Source organism: Vicugna pacos, chromosome 23 (assembly GCF_048564905.1).
Source record: "Vicugna pacos chromosome 23, VicPac4, whole genome shotgun sequence".
Lineage (NCBI taxonomy): Eukaryota > Metazoa > Chordata > Mammalia > Artiodactyla > Camelidae > Vicugna > Vicugna pacos.
In genome coordinates this window covers 13,489,453-13,509,472 of record NC_133009.1, presented here as the reverse complement: position 1 = coordinate 13,509,472, position 20,020 = coordinate 13,489,453, and the positions used below count along the sequence as shown (strand labels likewise).

Genomic DNA, 20,020 nt, shown 5'->3' with positions numbered 1-20,020 from the left:
CAATTTATAGCATCTGTTTTAAACACTTTAGTAAGATATATATATATATGTATATATATATATATATATATATTCTTCTAATCCTAGTATAAATAAGCAAGTACCAAAATGAAAGTAAATTTTAAAATGTTAAAAGAAGAAAGTTCCTCAGTTAGGATTCCTAAAGGTATATAACTAAGCACAAAGTAATTACAAATAGAGAATTCCACAATTTTAATCAAAAATATAACAAGTTGGTAACATTTTAGAGAGAGGGAAATAGTGTGCAAAAGAACTACCTACAAAATTTTAAAAAGAAACATCTATACGCAAAGCAGTTTTCCAAGATGTCAATATGTCAGTTCAATATAAAAATGGGTAGACAGAAACTCATAATTTATTATTATGATCTTTAAAATTAATACTATTTACTAAATATTGTCATTTTTTACCAAAAAGGCATCATGATTTTGAAATAGGTAAACAGAGGCCCTTAACTAATACTGAAATCTTATGAATGGTAGTTATCAGAAAAATTATCACATTAATTAAATAGCACTATAATTCCTGAAATTCTTATTTATATAACTTAACACCCACTAAAACTTAACATGTACTTAATAGGTCTAAAATAAAACACTTCAGCTACTGCTTTGTGAATTGAAGACAATCTCTAGACAAACATACAAATACAAAGACACACATTCAAGTATGTTTCCTCAATAAAACATTTAATTAAATTTTTTGTCAAATATATAAAATAAAACTTTCATATGGATAAACATGTTACCTCCTGGACATCCTCTGGATTTCTTCGTGAAACGACCTAAAACAAAACATACACAGAAACATCTAATCATTATTAAAACTTAGTATTTCACATTTGCATAATACATTCAACAGTATTTGTATGAAAAATTTTACTTACTTAAAAGACAATAAATACCATATTATATCACTTACACAGAACTCAGCTATATAACAACTTCACTATCTGAAACACATACTAAAAAATTAAGCAAAAGCCAGCTAAAAAAGGTGCACACGCTGAAGTTCATTATTACTACATTCACAAGAGAATGCCTCACGCCCTTCACTCTTACTTGACATAATTTTAACAGTCTTGTCTATTCCCTTTCCCAGCCTACATACAAATCAGAAGCATAAAAAGCAGCTGCACCTGGGCAAAGTATATAAGGGACTCCTCTGTACTATTTCTTAAAACTATATGTAAATCTACAATTAGCTCAATAAAATTTCAAGAAGAAAAAAAAAAAGAAGCCACAATGCTCAGACACACCATTATCTGTGAGAAGTAAAAGTAATCACTGACCTTCTAATGGTGAAGAAGAAAACAAAATATCTTACAGAAAATTAGTTATAAAAAAAATTATATACAGCATTTAGGGACAAATAATCCTTTCAATACTCCCTAAACAAAGGGGCAAAGGGGGTGGGATGGTTGGAGGATTCTTTTAGACTTCTGTAATTACAAAAGGCAAAAAGTCTAACATTATTCACAAAGAATTCTTCACAAAACTTCTGAAAAGAAGAGGCTGGGTGCTTAAATCACCAAACAGCATCAAAAAGAGCTGCAGGAAAATCTCATATTAGACACATAATACTTTCTACGTAAATGTGTAAGTCACAAACTTGATGCTACAATATGTACTTTGCAAAAACAAACAAAAAGATACATAAACCACATTAAAATGGATGCCTATAGATGAGAGGAAGAAAAGTCTTTGATGACTGGACAATAGCATGAACTGGGGATTATGATCAACCCAACACTAGTCCTGAGGTCCAAAACAAAACCCAAAAAATACGCTATTTAAAGTCAGACAAACTTCTGGGACATTGTGCTGTACACCAGAAATTGACACATTGTAACTGACTGTACTTCAATGGAAAAAAAAGTCAGACAAACCTGGTTCAGATTATGACTCCTCCACTTACTGGTTTGATCTTCTCTATAATACTCCCTGCCTGGCCTGGCAGTAGTAGACATCAAACAAGAGCACAGCAAGAACTCCGTAATTAAAAAGTGATCTCCCTCTCTCCCTTACTAGAGAACGAAACTATCTGGAAAGGTCCCACCCAAGAATTCTGACAGGAAAGGTTTCCAATTTCTTGCCACTCTATTCTCCAACTTTCAGGATATAAAATGTGGTAAAACCTCTCACAATGTTCATTAATTTAGAACAGTGCTATCCAACAGAACTTTCTCTGATGATAGAAAAAAGTTACCTATCTGCACTGTTCAGCACAGTAGCCCTGAGCGGGGAGGGTATAGCTCAAGTGGTAGAGTGCATGCTTAGCATGTGTGAGGTTCTGGGTTCAATCCCCAGCACCACCTCTAAGAATAAATAAATAAGTAAACCTAATTACCACCCCTCACAAAAACAAAACAAACTAACAAAGAAAGAAACACAGTAGCCCTCGCCACATGCATACGTGCAACTACTAAACACTTGAAATATGGCTACTGCAACTGAAGAACTGAATTTTTAATTTTATTTCATTTAAATTAATTTAAGTTTAAATAAAAGTAGCCACATGTGACTAATGGCTACCATATTAGACAACAGATTTAGAACAAGAGGCCAAAACAAGTAACTAGCAACTGTATATTATTCTATAGTTTAGCTATTACTTTCAAATACCAACCCTCCCCTAAAACACACAAACACACACACACACCTACCTTTCCAAAAGTATGATGTTTCATATAATTAAATGATTTAATTTTGCCTCCTATTAACCTTTCTTTTATTTTTGTAAATTGTGCTAATGAGAAGAAAGTTAGGGATAATCAATCCACTAATATCAACCCACCAAAAATAAAATCAGCATATGATCACTGGCAATAAGATTTATTCAGGTGTTCCTTACATTCTACAAGATATATATTTTCTGAAAAATTACTAATTTCCTGAATTTACAACTCAATCATTTTATAAACATACTAAGGTTTTCTTCTTTTACACATGCAAATGATCTTGTCGTGACAAAAGAAATTATTTCCTGGTTTGGTGTACGTAATAGAAGTATCACATTTTAGATTTTCTTCAGGTAAGCCATTCCTGGAAATCAAATAGTATAAGTACTATATAAGCAAAAATGCATTAGCCATCCCCTAACAGTATCCACAATTTTAAAATCATTTCATCAAAAATAACCAATTGCTTATGATTCCTCATACACACTCTTATTGGCTCACATACTTCTGCTACGTGCTGGGGCTAAAAAAAAAAAGTCCCTGCCTTCACACTCCCCAGAGCTCAGTCTACTGGCACGCAGGGCTGTGGCGTGCTAAGCAAGAGAGGAGGGCCTCTTCCTAGACCTTTCCCATGACACTGAATGCTCGCTGTCCAGACCACGGGGGCATCCCAGAAGTAGACAAGAACAGGTTAGTTAGACTCTCAGACTCTTAGTATTTTCATGGTTAGTTACTCATGGTTATTACAGAAAACCAAAGTTTAAGTACTCAAACTACCTAAGTGAAAGTTTTTAATTTTAAGCTCACAAGAGGAGCATCTCTTGACCCTCACATACTTCTCATGTAAAGAGGGAATAATTTACTTAGGCAGAGCTCAGAAAATCAAGTCAAAGCTATTTGTGAGTATTAACTATCCGTTTCCCCAACAGCATAAACCAAGCTTAGGGAAAACCATGTCTGGAAAGTAGAGGGCTACCCTTGCCTGATGCTTCTCTTTCCTCTATGGTTCTTTTCCTTCTCTTTTGTAGGTTCCTCTTCCTCCTTCTACCCACCAACACTCTTGTAAGTGCTCCAAGAATCAGTCCTAACTCTGTTCTTTAGCCTCTTTTTTAGCATTAAGAAAGAAAGCCTATATCTGTGTTAATACTGTCAAGGCATTGTGCTAGGCATAGGGGAAAAAAACCTTGACTTTACATATTCACATTTGCAAAGCATTTTATATCAATGTTTTGTTTTATTCCCTCAACAACCTATGAATTAGGCAGCAGTGGATATTACGAATGAGTCCCCCTTTTACCCTACAAGGAAACAAGATTCAGAAACTTGTGTAAGGTCACATGGCTATTCACCTTCAGATTTGGAATTAGAACTTGGATTTTCTGACTTCTGGTCAGTAATAACTAAGTTTATTTGCTTCCACAAAACATTTCACCAATAGGTGTTATTTATTCTTTCTCTTACTCATTCAACAAATATTAGTGCCTATTCTGCTGCTAGGTACTGAAGCACAATGGAGAATACACTGGGTCTGATTTCTACAACCACATTATAAAAATATAATCAATTGCCAACTACATTACCAAGTTCAGCCACTTAGCACCCCACTATAAGGATTCAGTATTTCCACATATGTAATCTCATTTAAATGAGTTGACAAGTGCCCTCTGAAATGAAAACCAAAAACACACATGGGTTAGAATAATATGAGTTGAGCCCAAATGTCCTTTAGTAGTAACTCTTTCTATGTCATTCTCTTCAGCAGGACTGCAAAACTGATCAAAAAATAAGAATACCAATCAGAAATCTGAGGGAAAATATGATCAAACCAAAACGAACAAAACTGAGCCCTCAGACCCAGTTTTATAACTTTTAATACTACATTAGCAATTATCTCAACAAGCAACATCAATTCCAAAACAAAAACACTGTAAATTCACCCTGGCATAGATTGCTAGCATTTGGTAACTTTTTCCAGGTTAATTTCAATATTTTGTCATAATATTCAGCCAATAAATTCCATAAACGTTAGAATGTAAAGCAGTGATTCCTTTCATTTAAAGTTCATAAATTTCCACTGCAAACATTGGCTGCCACTGGCTCAGTACCATATACATCTTGAAGACCCTCTTGCTATAGAGAATTCTACTACCAAGTCATTTTGAAAACTATTATCCTAAAGCAGTGCTTCACAAACTGTGCTGTGGGGGAATACAGATATTCTTTAAAAGCAGTGCTAAGGAAGGGTTTGATGATCAATTCAGTTTAACAGTTTTTTAAAAAAAAAAATTTTACAGCAGAATTTCTCAAAGCCTTTAATACATTATTACGCCTAGTAAATTTCCAAAAGGAAAATACACAGTATTTCCGAAGGTCACTAATCCACTCAACTTTTTATTTTTATCACATGTTTATTTATTATTATTTTACTTATTTAGTGCAACTACTAAAATTTGGAACACAACTGGGAAATGCTACTGCAGCGTTTGTAGTCCATCTGCCTCTGTTAATGCCAACAGCAAAGTCTGAATTTAGGGAAACAAGTAAGGGCTCACAGTAAAGGTTAACCATCTTACTGTGCTAAGAAACTAAATACTTTATTTCAATCAAGGCAAGAATCCAGCCTGGTAGGATGAGATAACGAAGGCCCAAGGGCATATATCAACATACCAATACTAATCAGATGAAGCAGAAACAGTCAGAACTGGATCTCACAAATCCGTGATTTCAAACAAGGCGCTTTTTCTAAGACAGAACTAAATCAGCCCTCCTGGAGATTAAAATTCCAAGTAATAATTAGGTAAATCCATTTTGTCTTTCACAAAGAAATGTAAGTAAACCAAAAAACAGATGTTGAAGAAGCACTTTGGCAGAAGAGAAGGAACTAAGAAGAGAGTTTCAACACTGGCTCTGGCATTCCCTATTATCTTTTTTACCAGTTCAGTGATAAACCAAAAAAAAGCAACTTTAAAATGAGCCCTCTTCCCTATCTTTTAAAAAAAAAAAGGAACAGACGCTGTGGCTTGGCCTAGCTATGGCCCATAATAATCAACAAATCATGCTGTCATCAGAGCCTCTAAATCCTTCCCAGTGCTAACTTGTTTTATCTACTTAACAAATATTACCAAGTTTCCTTAAAAGTCAAGTCAACAGTACTCTTTTATCTAATGACCATCATAATAATAATGATTTGAAGTCAACCTCTTAACTCATATACAAAAGGACATATACAAAGGAATTGTCTTAAAGATATTTAAGAAGATCTCTTAAAGATAGCTACTGGAAAATAAAAGTACAAAATTATTCAAATCTAACTTTTAGTTTTTACCAAAAATAATCACAAAATAAATCCCTTTAAAAACACATAAAAATTAGTTAAATACAAATTTTAAAAAGCTACTTCTATGAGCAGTTATTAAAATCAAGTCTTCTGATGGCCACTTCACTATTAGCATTCAGCTGCTAGTTTAGGGTAATAGCAGAGCTAAGAGGATAAAATACCTACAAAAGTAACACTTTTTTTAAAAAGTCAAAATGCAAATGAACATTTAAAAAAAAGGACATGCCCATTGTGGAGCTGTGGCCTTTGGTAAATTCTTTTACCGCCCACAACATCAGCCCATCTGTGTTCCACAACACCCACTCTTTTCATTAGAGGCATATCTTTAAGATTACAGCTTTCTCTCAAGTTCTTGTTACATAGTCCAGGCTCTGTGCTAGGCACCAAGAATATAAAGTTAAAAAAACAGAGTCTTCCCTATGAAAAGGAGGCAAACAAGTACAATATGACAAAGGCCTTAATGGAGGAATATACAATACACACAGAGTTCTACACTTAAGGAAGGCTTCCTGCAAAGCACAGGCAGGAGCTGACACCTGCGATGAGCAGGAATTGCCAAGACAAAAGGGAACAGCATTCCAGACAAAGACAACAGCATCTAACAGAGGGGTAGAGAAGAACGCAGTATACTAGCATACTCAGGAAACCACATATACTTCCCTTCCCAAGCACAAGCAGGCCACACAAGAATACAGCCAGGAACTAAAAGCAGGTTGCCTCCAAGCAATACAAATAATGCTTCAACCTGAAGCTTTGGAAACAGCAAGTTTCAGACTCAAGTCAAGCTGAGTACTTCTATTCATACCATGCTCCCTTTTCTTCACTTCACCATAACCATTGTATTATTCTTGTATCTACCACTTTTGCCAAACTACATACTACAGCAAGGCCCTGTGGGGACACACAGGTGTCTCCATATGTGCACCCACAGCATCTAATGAAAAGTGGCTAGGTGTTCAGAAGCAACGTACTGGGATTAAAAGCACCGTGACTGGGGCCAGTCTACCTGGGTTCAAATCTAGACTCCACTATTTGCTAACTGTGTGACCCTAGGAAGTTACTTAACCTCTCTGTGCTTCAATTTCCTCATTGATAATGTGAGAATAGCACCTACACATCATGCTGCTGTGAAAAATGTGCCAATTTATATAAAGTGCTTAGAATAGTGTTTGTCTCATAGTAAGCACTATTTAAGTATTTACTATTAATAAGCAACAAATGTTAGCTATATAAAATAAGGACTTAGGTAGTCTCACAGTTTGAAAACAAAAACAAATTACTTACAGTATGTGCCAGATCTGCACACTAAAAACCAGAAAATATTGCTCAAATTAAAGAGCTAAATAAATAGCAAATATTATGTTCATGGTATAAGATTCAATATTGTTTAAAGATATCAATTCTTCTGAAATTAATCTACATTCTCAATGTAATCCAAATCAAAATCTAGGTAGGCATGTTCGTAGAACTTAACAAGCTGATTCTAAACTTGACATGAAAATGCAAATAATCTAGAATAGCCAAAACAGTTTTGGGAAAGAAACACTTAGAGGACTCACACTACCTGATTTCAACTTAGTATAAAGTTACAGTAAACAAGGCTGTGTGCTATCGAGATAAACAAAAGTACACATTCATACAGAGACTTATACACAAACGTTCATGATGGCTGTATTCATAATAGCCAAAAACTGGAAACAACCCAAATAAACAGGTAGATGGATTAATTGTAGTATAACTAACCATACAAGGGAATACTGGTCAGCAATAAAAGAGGATAAAAACACACTACAACACAGATGAATTTCAAATAATCATGCTGAGTTAAAGAAGGCAGACCACACACACACACACACACACACACACAAAAAGCATTTATATAAAATTTTAGAAAACGGAACCTTAGCTATAATGACAGAAAACTGACCAGTGGTTGCCTAGGGACATGGAGTGGGGAGAAGGGACCAACTGCAAAAGAGCATGAGGGAACTTCTGCAGTGATGACTGCAGTGGTGGTTACACAACTACAGACATTTGTCAAAATTCATCAAACTATACATTTAAACTTGATGAACTTCATTGTATATAAATTATGCCTCAATATAAATGAAATAAAGTCACAAGGCAACACTGTCTTTTAAAAATACAAGCATACCTTTTGCTTTCCATATTCATATTGGAAAGAATATGGGCAAGAATTACCGTTCACTTAATGCTGTTGCGAAATCTGTATTACATGAGAATTTTGTAAACTTAGCATGATGAAAACCAAAACACTGCTAATGGTTCTTTTATATCTGTGTCTCCTTTAACTACAGAATCAATGGAAATCTACAAAAGAATTTTCCAATTCTGAACAAAAGTACTTATTCTAGATAAAAATTAATAAGCAACACAGAGTTTAACTAGGAAATCTGTTAGCAAGCTTGTAACTGGCCATAAGGTTAGCTAAATCTGCCAGGTTCCAGTGAACTGCCAAAAAAAAAAAAAAGCATAAAAGAGATGAAACAGCTCTTATGCTACCCAAAATTTAACAATGGTACTTCCCATGATCCTAATTCTACTCCTACATAAAGAACTCTGTAAGGATCAAGAATATAGAAATTATTCCTTAAAGCTAGAAGTTAGTCATAGGAAACATGAAGAAAACATTCCTCATTTTTAGCTCATGAAGTTCTCTCAGGGGAGCACTACTTACCTGATTAATTCTCCTGAGGAAAGATGTTTTTCTCCTTAAGTCTCAAAAAATAACAAATATTTTACTTATTTTATAATAGTAAGCAGTTATGTTTTAAGTATATCTCCATATTAACCTTCAACCCTTAAAATTAGAAAACAAAATCTATACCATAAGCAATTTAAGCGAGGACATAAATATTTACAAGGAGAAAAAGGCAGTGAAAGCACTTTTCCAGTTAAATCATCACAGCAATACGTAGCATGCAAACTATGCGGATTTGGTTAGAAGAGGCAATGTGCTAGTTTATCTTCTAATTTATGTTGTCATATAGGTTAGTTCACAGCTTAAGAAAAGATATTTAGGATCTCAATTAGGTTAACCTTTCCTTCTGTAAAGTAAGAATATAAGTAATAATCATACTGAGTGTTTCCTATTCAAGTTCTATACACATTCACGCCTTCAGGCCATGATGGCTCTATCCCCTCTACCTACCTTTCTACCTACAATGCCCTCTCCATTTATCTCACCCATCTAGATTCTTCCCATTTTTCACCACCTCCTTAATTAGTACGTTTCCTGATCCCTTGAGCCAGAAGCCATCAGTCTTCTGAAATATCATAGTTCTTTTCTGCAGTCACGGCATGTAACACTTTCTATCTTGCACTACACTTCTCTAAGTCCAGTAAACCCTCCTTTACTAGGAGGAGTCTTGAAAGGAAGGTCCACGCTTTATTCAGCCTCATTATCCCTCAGAGCACATTGTGCCTAAAACTAAACAATTAGTGGGTGTGCTTCCTAGAACGGAGAGGAAAACATTCCACAATATTTTTTAGGCACTCGGTGTCCCACATTGCCTTAGGTGATATAAAAGGAAACAAACACAAATGATAGAGAGCTGCTCTAAATCTACTAAGAGGCACAGATATGTAAACAGATTAATACACTATTTGTGACAAGTGTTACAGTAAGGGATGAACAGGGTGCTATGAGGAGAACATTATGTATGTTAAAAATTGTTGTAATTCCACAAACAATGCTAGGAAACCAAGTCTAGATTTTTGAAGGGCCAAAGACTAGAAAGACTTCAAGAGTGGTATAATAAGGACTCCCTAATCTTAAAAGAATTTTCTTAACCTGCAACTCCACCTATATAACAAACTTACTTCCATACAGGGAGTAACAAATCTCCCTCTATTCTCAGTACAACCCTTTGCAATAACCAGGCCTGGCCTTCTTATCTTTACACAAATTTGCTCACCCCATCCTCCCACATTTGTCTGAATTGTGTACCGTTTCCACAAACAAGTGGCATTCCCATGCCCCAAACTCTGTTTATCTAAATCTAACCTTCAAGCATCTTAAGGCGTACATCCTGAGCTATCACTTATGGTTACTACATTCCCCCCAAATTACTACTATCTGTACCTCTCTTCTTTTTTTAACAATTAATGATAATGATAAAGTTAATTCTTAACTTTTCATATAACTTCGAGTTAAGCAGAATTGGTCTCAAAGCCTAGTTGTGCTACCACCTTGCAATGTGAAGCTGGGTGAGCTAACACTTCCTTGAACCTTAGTTTCCTCATCATTAAAATTAGGATTAAATTGGTATACCGATTATACCTAGTATACACCTAGTATACAAACACATACATACAGACTTATTTAATTTTATTGTTTTTATTTTCCAAAAAGGGAGATGCGAACTCTCTAAGACTCGAGGCAAGAGCAATGAAACATGAAGAAAGTGGGTACTAAATAGTGGATCTGTACGTTGATATAAAGAAGCCTCACAACTTTTAAATGTGCCCCCGAGACAACTTACCCAAGCCCACCCTCAGCAGAACTTCTCATGTGTCTCCTACTGAAAACCATGAAAAACTAAAAGGCAAAAAGGACACAGCCAGAGGTCCTAGGATGGTGGCCCTACCACTGACATCCTTCGCAAGAGTTTATCTGCCTCAACGCAAACATGAAACTGTATAAGAGATCAAGATAATAAATTTCTTCCATTACATAAATCAAATAGTACAGAAATTAACTTTTTTTAAAATCTGCATTATTCCTCGCAGGCAACCAGATCACTTCTGCAAATTTCAGCGTCAGAAGAGAAAGTCCAAATGGGATGGGGTTGAGTCATCAATTTAAAACCATTAATGTCTGCCCCACCCTGGAATGGGGACAGTCCGGCGACCGTTTCCAGCGTTGTCCAGGACATCCCACCTCTGCCCCTAACCTGCCTTCCTTAAGTCCCACCTTGGACGCATATACCGGCATGAGGCGCAATCAGACCCTCCCTCGGCTCTGACCCGGAGTATAACATACGGGGTCCACACCCTGGTGTCTCCCGTCTCAATTCAGGCTCCAACCTCCGCCCGAGAACGGCACTCACCCGGGCAGTGACCTTATACACCGTGTAGCCCCTCGGGTGTCGCTGGGGCTCGGTGACAGTGTAGAAACGGGCCAGGTCGGCACCCCGCTCCCGGGGAGAGGTCATCCTCCCGCCGCCTCTGCCGCCGCCGCCTGCCGGGGATCATCAGGGCAGCCCGGCGCCGCTGCGGTCCCGGTTCCCAAAGCAGCGGCGAAGCTGCGAGGGGGCGGTGGCTCCGCGGCGGCGCCTCAGCCGCAGGGCTCTGCTTCCGGGTCGGCACAGAAGCTTCCGGGTCAGGCTGCGGCTCGTGTCCTGGGGGAGGGTAGACTTCACCTTAGATGCTGACCTTGATGGGGGCCTGAACCTGGCAGGTGGGCGAGGATCAGGCATGGGATTACTGCGGAGACCGGAGACATCTCCACTAAATCGCCCTGTGCGCTAGCTGTTACCTTACAGATTTTGTGAGAACTGTTTTAGCGAGGACACAGTCAGCCTAACATGGAGTTGTAAAGGGATGGAGAGATAACCCATTGTAGTATCTCCTTTCCTTCTCTACTCACAGCCCATCATTTTAAATACCCACAGCAACATCTGAACTCTCGCTGATATAATTCTTCCTTCTTTCTTAAACAAATCCCGTCCACTTGTTCACCTGTCTTTATACCACCACAGCAAGCCCCCAAATGTAAAGAGAAGAATGTTGCCTGCCTTCACAGTCCTACAAGGAATAAATTGCAACCCACCACTGGTAGCGAGCCCTGAGGGGAATTCAAGATGGGGAAAATTAAAAAGCATTGTTGCTCTGGGTATATTGGCCCTTAGATAATTAAGATGCATATCTAAGGGAAAATCTCAATGACCCACAGATTCTTGCATTTTCCTTTAAGGAGGAAAGCACACTAAAATCATTCATCTGAACTGTCTGTTCTTTGTAATTAGTAATCTTTTGACACTTGACTTCCTGTTTTTCCTGGCAAAAATGTCACGTGTAACCTGCAACCTGCCTTACCTCTTTGGAGCAATTTCTCAGAGTTGTTTGAGAGGCTGTATCCTGGGCTACAGTCCTTAAAAAGTCCTCTGGATAAAACTGAAATTCATTGCTCTCACGTTGTGCGTGATTTTTAGTTGACACAACCCTAAATCAACCTTAAAATTTATTCCCTCATATACTAAAAGCTGAAACTTTTAGAGCAGCTGATGCAGGAAAAACGGACGTAGGGCTTGAGGAGGGCCCTGTCCCAGGCTTCGGCTGAGCTGCTGGGACATGCCCTGCCAAGTGTGGGTCCTTAGCTTCATACAGGAAAGAATTCAAGAGCGAGCCACAGTTGAGTAAAGGTAGATTTATTTAGAGAGATACATCAAAAGGCAAGCAAAAGGCCATGAGGTATGGGGGTTGGGTGCTCAGATTAGAGTAAAAAAGTAGGTACACACTTTTTTTTATGGGTTCAGTAGCTTCATATGTTAATAAAGTGGAAGGACCAGTCTAACTAGTCTGGGGAAGAGGCTGGGATTCCCAGGAAGTTGGCCATTTCCCACTCTTTGACCTTCTGTGGCTAGCCTTGGGACTGCCATGGTACCTGTGGGCATGTTATTTACTGTGTTAATATATTACAATGGGTGCTTATTGTAACATATTAGCATAATAAAAATATGCCCACTGTGCCATGACAGTCCCAAGGCTAACCACTAAAGGTCAAAGAGTAGGCAGTAGTCCAGTTCCTGGGAATCCCAACCCCTTCCCCAGGATAGTTGGAATGGTCTTCCCATTTGTAGGCATGTGAAGCTACCAAGCCCATAAAAACTGGCCGCCTCTCTCCCTTCCTCCTCTTCCTAGACAGCCTACACTCCGTCTATGGAGTATATATCTACTTTTACTTTAACCTGAACACCCAACCCCCATGCCTCATGGCCTTTCTCTTGCCTTCTGAAACAGCCAGCAGTCTATACAGTATGTATCTCTCTAAATACATCTACCTTTACTCAACTGTCGCTTGCTCTTGAGCTCCTTCCTGCGCGAAGCCAAGGACCCACACTTGGCGGAGCACGTCCCAGGGGCTCCACTGAGACCTGGGACACGGCTCTCCTCATGCCCCAAATCTGTTTTTCCTGCATCACCTACTCTCTTTTAACAGGATCTGTATCCAGCTGGGGTTGGGGTGGGTGGGGAATCATTTGACCTCAAAAAGCTACTATGAAGATAGTTTCCTATTTCAATTCATTGCTAAACACTGCTTGGCAATTCCTTTACCTTCCCTTGATCAAGATTTTCTCATTCCCCATAACATTCTGCACACCTATTGCAGGGTAGTGATACTCTGTGTAGGCTAATTAGGACGGACATGTTTTATGTCAGCCACTACATTGTGAACTCCTTAAAGGCAAGGGCTGTTCTTCCTTTGTGTCTGTACCCCAGGTATCTGTCGCAATGGCTAGAAGATAAGAGCTATTTGCTGAATGCGTTCACTTCAAGGCTCTAAAGATTTATTTCCCGCCAATCCAATTAAATATATTGAGTTATAATTATTTATCTTTATTACAAAATCATCAATTTATCACAATGGATCTGAGCTTCTGACCAGAGGGAAACAACAAATGTATCCATATTAAACTCACATAATATCAGTCAAAAGCAAAAAAACTTGGTTTTGGCAAACCTTTGCTACCTCGTTGTAGATTTCTCTTCAATTTCTATTAGCTTTTGTAATAATTCAAAGATTTCCTTAATTTCTTTGACGTCTAGGATCCCAGACCTACCGAGTTCAGTAATTATTTATAAACTAAGAGATTAATTAAAGAGAATAAAGTGATACAAAACTTACACCTTGACCTTAGCCTTCATGAAAGATATATACTGCTTTCAGCTAAATGTCTAGTTTTGGCATGGCAGAGTCAAAATACTTGGTAAAGCTACCACAAAATATCCATTTATTTACACATTACTTCGACACACAAAAAACATGGTTTCTGTCCTCAAATGGGTATTAGACAACCACGAAGAGCATGTTTGTTCTTTCTTACATGCAGCTTCCTCATGCTCTCCTCTGCTTTTCCATTTTTTAGCCTCTTCATTCTTCTCTATGTCCAAGGAACCTTGCTGAGATCTACCCCTGCTCTTCAATACCTTCCCGGAAAGATAACTCTAGGAGCCCTAAAACAGACCAAGCCAGGCGGCATTATTTGTCAGAGTTGAGTTCAATTCCATAACATTCACAAGTGTCTGCACTACTAGGTGTCACAGATCTGCAAATCCTCCATTCTGGGACTGAGAGAGGGGAATAAGAAAGGGTTTAGGGAAGAGAAGAGCTAACCTGAATGTTATATCCTGACTACCATTTTCCTATCATTGTACCTCTGTTTTAAAAGCCTGGACATCAAGAATTCTTAATTTAATCAGTCCATTTATAGATTAGGAAAGAAATGAGAAATTGCAGCAAGGGCTGAAAATTGTGATGTTTTCACTGAGGACCACTGCAGAACATATCCTCATAGAGAATTCTATCAGCTTTCCAGACAATTTACTGGCTATTGTAAGACCATTAATGAAATCTGGCCTGCTCTAAATTAAATCTTTAATTTGCTACCATTCTAGCAGGCTCAGATGTGATTTAGGCTGGAAAAATGAGAAACAGCATGAAAAAAAGAAAGGAAAGATTCCATAACCATAAAGAATTAGGAAACCACTGTACCAGGCTATAAGGTTCTGTAGGAGAAAGAACTATGTCACCATGACAACCTGAGATATTTTTATTGAGAGAGTTGGTAGGCTATACAGAAACATTTTCCAGAATTTGGAGGTTGAAAGTGAAGTGTAAGAACATGTGTGGGAGTTGAGAGACACTTCAAATTTGGGCTTTCATCTTTATTTTTTAGCTTTTCCTCACAATGCACATGTTGCCAAATCCTGTTTTTTAAGAGCAAAAGGGCAAAAATAATTTTCTACCCTGTATTTATATATAAATGTTATGTACGTGTATATATGACTATGTAATTTCATGAATTGGGAAGGTTTTATTAACAAAGAATACAAGGTTTCTTGAAGAATAGGAGAAATTTGTATCAATCAATTGTTCAAAATAGGTTATTGCACATTAGCCTAGCCATCCTTGGCTAAAAAACCCGACAGTATCAGGTAGATACCTTGTGTACTGAATCTACACTATATTACTTTTCATTTGATTTTATAACATTTTAATCCTCTGTGTTTAATTTCCTCTGTACTGTTTCCCAAATGTTCTGCATAAAGCTTTGTTACATGCATATTATCTACTCAGTGTATGTAGTTTATTTAACCAAGTTTATATTCAAGTTTGTTTTGCACATAAAGTTGATACAAAGTAAAACAAAACATTGCTGCCTCTTTGTGTCTTATGACAGATACTTCACAGCTATCATTTTATTTAAGCCTCATAATATTTCATAAGTATTATTATCCCATTTTAGATATGAGCTAACTGTAATCAAACTGGTGATATATTTGCCCCATGCCACATCTAGAAGTATCATGGTCTATAAAAACCCAGATCTATTTGACTCTTAAGAGTCTTCCCATTTCCTGTGCTAAACTGAAATTCAATGTCCTCATGATTCTTGAGGCATAGGCTTTGAACTTATACAGAAATTGTTGATGGGCATTACATAACACAATATATTTGTACTTGCAGCTAAGATACCTTATAAGTTCTTACATTGAAGATGTCCTCTGCTCCAACACATAGAAATCAGAGATAAAACAGAAAAAGAGAAATTAGGAAAGAAAACAAAACCAAAAAGCAAACACACTACCATGCTCAGAACCAATATAAACATCTTGGAGGCACAGAAACACCAAAGGTGAGGCCTGCTGGGCTCTCCATCTAGGAAGTTTGCTCCTGCTGGATAACATGGAACAAAAGTCCTCCCAAGAAAACTAAGAGATGGATTCAGTCTCACTGATAAAACTAGGGGCTTCTTCATCTAAGAAAAAAAAGGTTGAAAAATGCTGCAATGACTGCTTCCAGAGCCATGACCTAGGGAGGTAGGGGACAGGTGACACAGCTTCACATCCAGGACTAGGGTCAAGCGGCCAACTAGCTCAGAGTCTGGATCTGCAGTATTTCTTAACTATTTTTTTAACTCAAGTATAGTCAGTTACACTGTGTCAATTTCTGGTGTAGAGCACAATGTCCCAGTCATGCATATACATACGTATATTTGTTTTCATATTCTTCTTCATTAAAGGTATAGAATATAGTTCCCTATGCTATACAGAAGAAACTTGCTTTTTTAAAATCTGCTTTTATATATAGTGGCTAACATTTGCAAATCTCAAACTCGCAAATTTATTCCTTCCCACCCTCTTTCCTCGGTAACCATAAGGTTGTTTACTATGTCTGCAAGTCTCTTTGTTTTATAGATGAGCTCATAGCGTCCTTTTTTTTTTCAGATTCCACATATAAGTGATATCATATGGTATTTTTCTTTTTCTTTCTGTGCAGTATATCTTAATAGCACAGCTAGACAGGCTTAAGCTACCACTGGGAGTCTGTTGCGGGGAAATGGAGGCAACTAAGACATGGAACTATACCAAATCCTGAAGTTATCACTCCATAGAGAAACCAAAATAAAGATATTATCAGTGACACAAAAACTAAAAGATTTTATCAGCTATAAACACTTGCTAAAAGGAGAAACAATGCTTTAAAAAAAAGAAATAACAGACCCAAAAATGGAGTCACTTGTGCTAAGCCCAACGTCAGCAAACCAAGACACAACTCTCAACCCTAAATGCAATTTCAGCCTCTCCCAGGAATGCAACCTTTAACCAGTCAATCTGAAATTACCTGATCAGCACTAGTGAGGTAATCGGCTTAATAGAACCCTTCTGTCCCTCGAAGGAAGGTGCTCTTTCTGAAACAACCCACTCTTTGCTAGAAACTTCCTTTTCTCATCCTTTTCTGTCTATAAAAGCCTTCTATCTTGTACAACTTTCCAGAGCTCCTTTCTATCTGTTTGATGGGATGCTGCCTGATTCAAGAGTCATTGAATAGGCCTCTCTCGCTCCTTCGTCTTTGGAGATGGCTCGCACTCTGTCTATGGAGTGTGTATCCACTTTTACTTTAACCTGAGCACCCAACCCCCACACCTCATGGCCTTTCTCTCACCTTCTGAAACAGCCTATACTCTTTACAGTGTGTATCTCCCTAAATAAAAAAAAAAATCATTAAATAAAGCCAATTAGATCTTCAAATTTCCTGAGTTGAATTTTGCTTTTTAACAGCAACAAAGAGCACAGAAATTATTATAACTATGTTGTGAATTTACTAACTATGGAAAGACTCATTTTGAGGATACAAAAAAAAATTGAGAAATATTGGTAGCAATGTTTAATAAAAAATTAAAGCCTGGTAAAACTCTTGTCTCAATCAGGAAGAGGACAGAGAAATAAACTTAGTAGAAAATTTTGTTAGGAATACAAATGAAATTAGTATTTGGAGCTCTGGCAATTTTTATACACACCAAGTGGAAGTAAAACCACTTTGGAGAGCAACTTGGCAATATGTAGTAAAGATGAAGATGTATTTCCTATCATCAGAACAATTCCACCCTTGGGAACATGTAAAGAAACACCACAAGTGTGAACAGGGAGACACACAAGAACATTCATTAGTAATTATAGCATTAGTAATAATAGCAAAACCCATCAGTTCTCCACAAGTTAACTTTAATCTCTACAACATTCTAAAATAGTCTAATCCATAAAAGATAAATATCTCTTAGGATTAGATAATCTTTCAAAATCCAGCTCCACTGAAAAGATACCCACTAATCTCTGCTGCTTATTTCAAAGTGCCACATTTCTCCTTAAAAGTCACAAACCACAGGTTATAGGAGGTACTAGAAGGAAAAGGTTCTGTCATTCACAGGTCTTCTCTAATACTGGCCCAGTATTAACCATTCATGCAAAAAATAAAATGTTATCTACAATCTACTGTGTAATTATCACAGCACTAGATAGGGTAAATTTTGAAAATAATGGGTCATAGTTCTTGCTCACAATGTACTTACAATCTCATTATGGAGACAGAACATACTTATAAGAAACTACTAGTCAATAAACTTAATAAACTGCAAAACTGTGTACAAATAGATATAGGGCAGTATAAAACTGAAATTCATTCAATTATTATTCGTGGGTTATGTATTTGTAAATTTGCCTACTGGTTAAAATTCATCTGTACCTCCAAAATCAATATTTGCAGTGCTTTTGGTGACGGCTGCGGTGAGGGAAAGTGAGGGCTCCAACTTTCTTACCGGCTTGAGTCAGTTTGGGCGTGGAGGGATGCGATGTCAGAAAAAAGCAGCTGGTAGACTTGGATCTCCTGGAGGATGATGACGAGTTCCAGGAGTTCCCTGCAGAAGACTGGGCTGGTTAAGATGAAGATGCACATGTCTGGGAGGATAACTGGGATAATGTCAATGTAGAAGATGACTTCTCTCATTGCTTATGAGCTGAACTAAAGAAACATGGTTATAAAATGGAGACCTCATAGCATCCAGAAGTGTTCAATTAACCCAAACTTGAACTGTTCACAAAATTTTAGAACAGAGAACCCAGGATGGGACACTTAAAAAATATATGTTTATTTCATTACCCGCTTGGATTTATTTTTGGTTTTTGCAGCACAAAAAAATTAATGTTTTGGTCTAAAAAGAGAAATATTTGCAGTGCTTTTGCAGTCATTCATGGACATGTACAGAGTGGTGAAAAATTTGGTTGCCCAACATACATGTCCCCAGCTGAGGTCTAAGAAAGCAAACATCTGCCTTCTCCTTTCATCTCTGACCCTATAAACGGGTGTCCTCTTCAGAGTCTATTTAATGTGAGGCTTTTCACATTTTTGTGCTTCTTTTACCTCGGTGATTTTGCTGAATGGCTCCCAAAGGTAGTGCTGAAATGCTGTTCTTAGAGTCTGTGATGTGCCTTATGGAGAAAATACTTGTGTTAGATAAGCTTCACTCAGCCATGAATTACAGTGCTATTGGTCATGAATTCAATGTTACTGAATCAAAAATACATCGTAAATAAAGTGTCTTTAAACAAAAACACATATAAACCAAGGTTATGTATTGATTTGGTGACTTAAATGTTGTGACCAGGGCTCAGGGAAACTTAACTGTTACTTCCCTTAGGAGCAATGGTTCAGTAAGTCCTTAATTCAGTGTTGGAAGTAACTTTATAGAACATGACTACTACCACAAATAACTATATTTATACTGAGGGAAGAAGTGCTTTTCAAATGTATCTGATTTCCTTATTAACACAAGAGGAGGGGAAAAAAGCCTTCCCAAGAAATTGCTTCACTGCTCTCCCAAAGAGCTATAAAAGCAGTGATCATCTCTAGTTGACCCCTCCTTCTCTCTTCACTTTATTTTCCCTCAGTTCTCTCTGTCTCTTGTAGGAGTCTCCAGCTAAATAATGTTTTTCAAGAATCTAGACTCTTATACCAAATTTGATAGAGATGGACTCACAGGACACACACGTGCATTTAGAAGTAAGCTCTGCAGATGTGTTCCCGCAAAATTAATCGCAAAAATCCGTGGTTAGCACAGTTCTACGTGAACCCAGAGAAGGGCATTTCCTCACTTTGGACATTCGCCTTTGGAAACTCCCAAGAACGTTATAAAAATACGCTAAAGTTTTTTCTTCTTAACTCTCGCACAGCAACCCCACTGTGCCTTCCTGTAAGCCCGTATAAAGCTGTTCAGCTTAGCCTGTTACCTTCCTCTGTTTCTTTAAGACGTTAAGTCGGGTGTTTTGCCCTATGCCAAAATGGCTGCCCACGCTTCACATGCTCTGCGCATGCTTTTTGAGCGCAATTTGGCGTAAAAGCAATTCAGTGATCTTTCGCGGCGCAAGATGGGGACTTGGCCGCGGGCGAGACTGAACCTCCC

At 37.6% G+C, this 20,020-nt stretch overlaps 1 protein-coding gene, 1 long non-coding RNA gene and 1 pseudogene across 7 annotated transcripts in view; 1 reads left to right on the top strand and 2 right to left on the bottom strand.

The window, feature by feature from the left end:
• RPS6KC1 (ribosomal protein S6 kinase C1) overlaps window positions 1–11,364 on the bottom strand; it is a 141,611-nt gene extending 130,247 nt beyond the window's left edge. For 3 of the 4 annotated variants that reach the window (XM_006198767.3, XM_072948525.1, XM_015234758.3), the window contains exons 1-2: window positions 11,111–11,364; window positions 770–805 (exon numbers count right to left, since the gene is read on the bottom strand). In XM_006198767.3, coding sequence (XP_006198829.1) covers window positions 770–805; window positions 11,111–11,215 — 141 coding nt within the window. In that variant the 5' untranslated portion in view covers window positions 11,216–11,364. The remainder of the gene's footprint in view (window positions 1–769; window positions 806–11,110) is intronic. The other variant, XR_012063509.1, reaches the window with a different exon arrangement.
• Window positions 11,365–13,991: 2,627 nt separating this feature from the next.
• LOC140688737 (uncharacterized) lies at window positions 13,992–19,993 on the bottom strand. Of its 3 annotated transcripts, none has more exons than XR_012063507.1 (4): window positions 19,848–19,993; window positions 18,982–19,049; window positions 18,380–18,478; window positions 13,992–14,237 (listed from the first exon to the last, which is right to left on the bottom strand). It is a non-coding gene; the product is annotated as an uncharacterized lncRNA (long non-coding RNA). The 3 variants fall into 3 exon arrangements; XR_012063506.1 differs by lacking the exon at window positions 19,848–19,993 and adding an exon at window positions 19,598–19,841; XR_012063508.1 differs by lacking the exon at window positions 19,848–19,993 and adding an exon at window positions 19,607–19,841.
• Window positions 16,249–18,618, top strand: LOC116285199 (26S proteasome complex subunit SEM1-like; annotated as a pseudogene).
• Window positions 19,994–20,020: the final 27 nt, after the last annotated feature.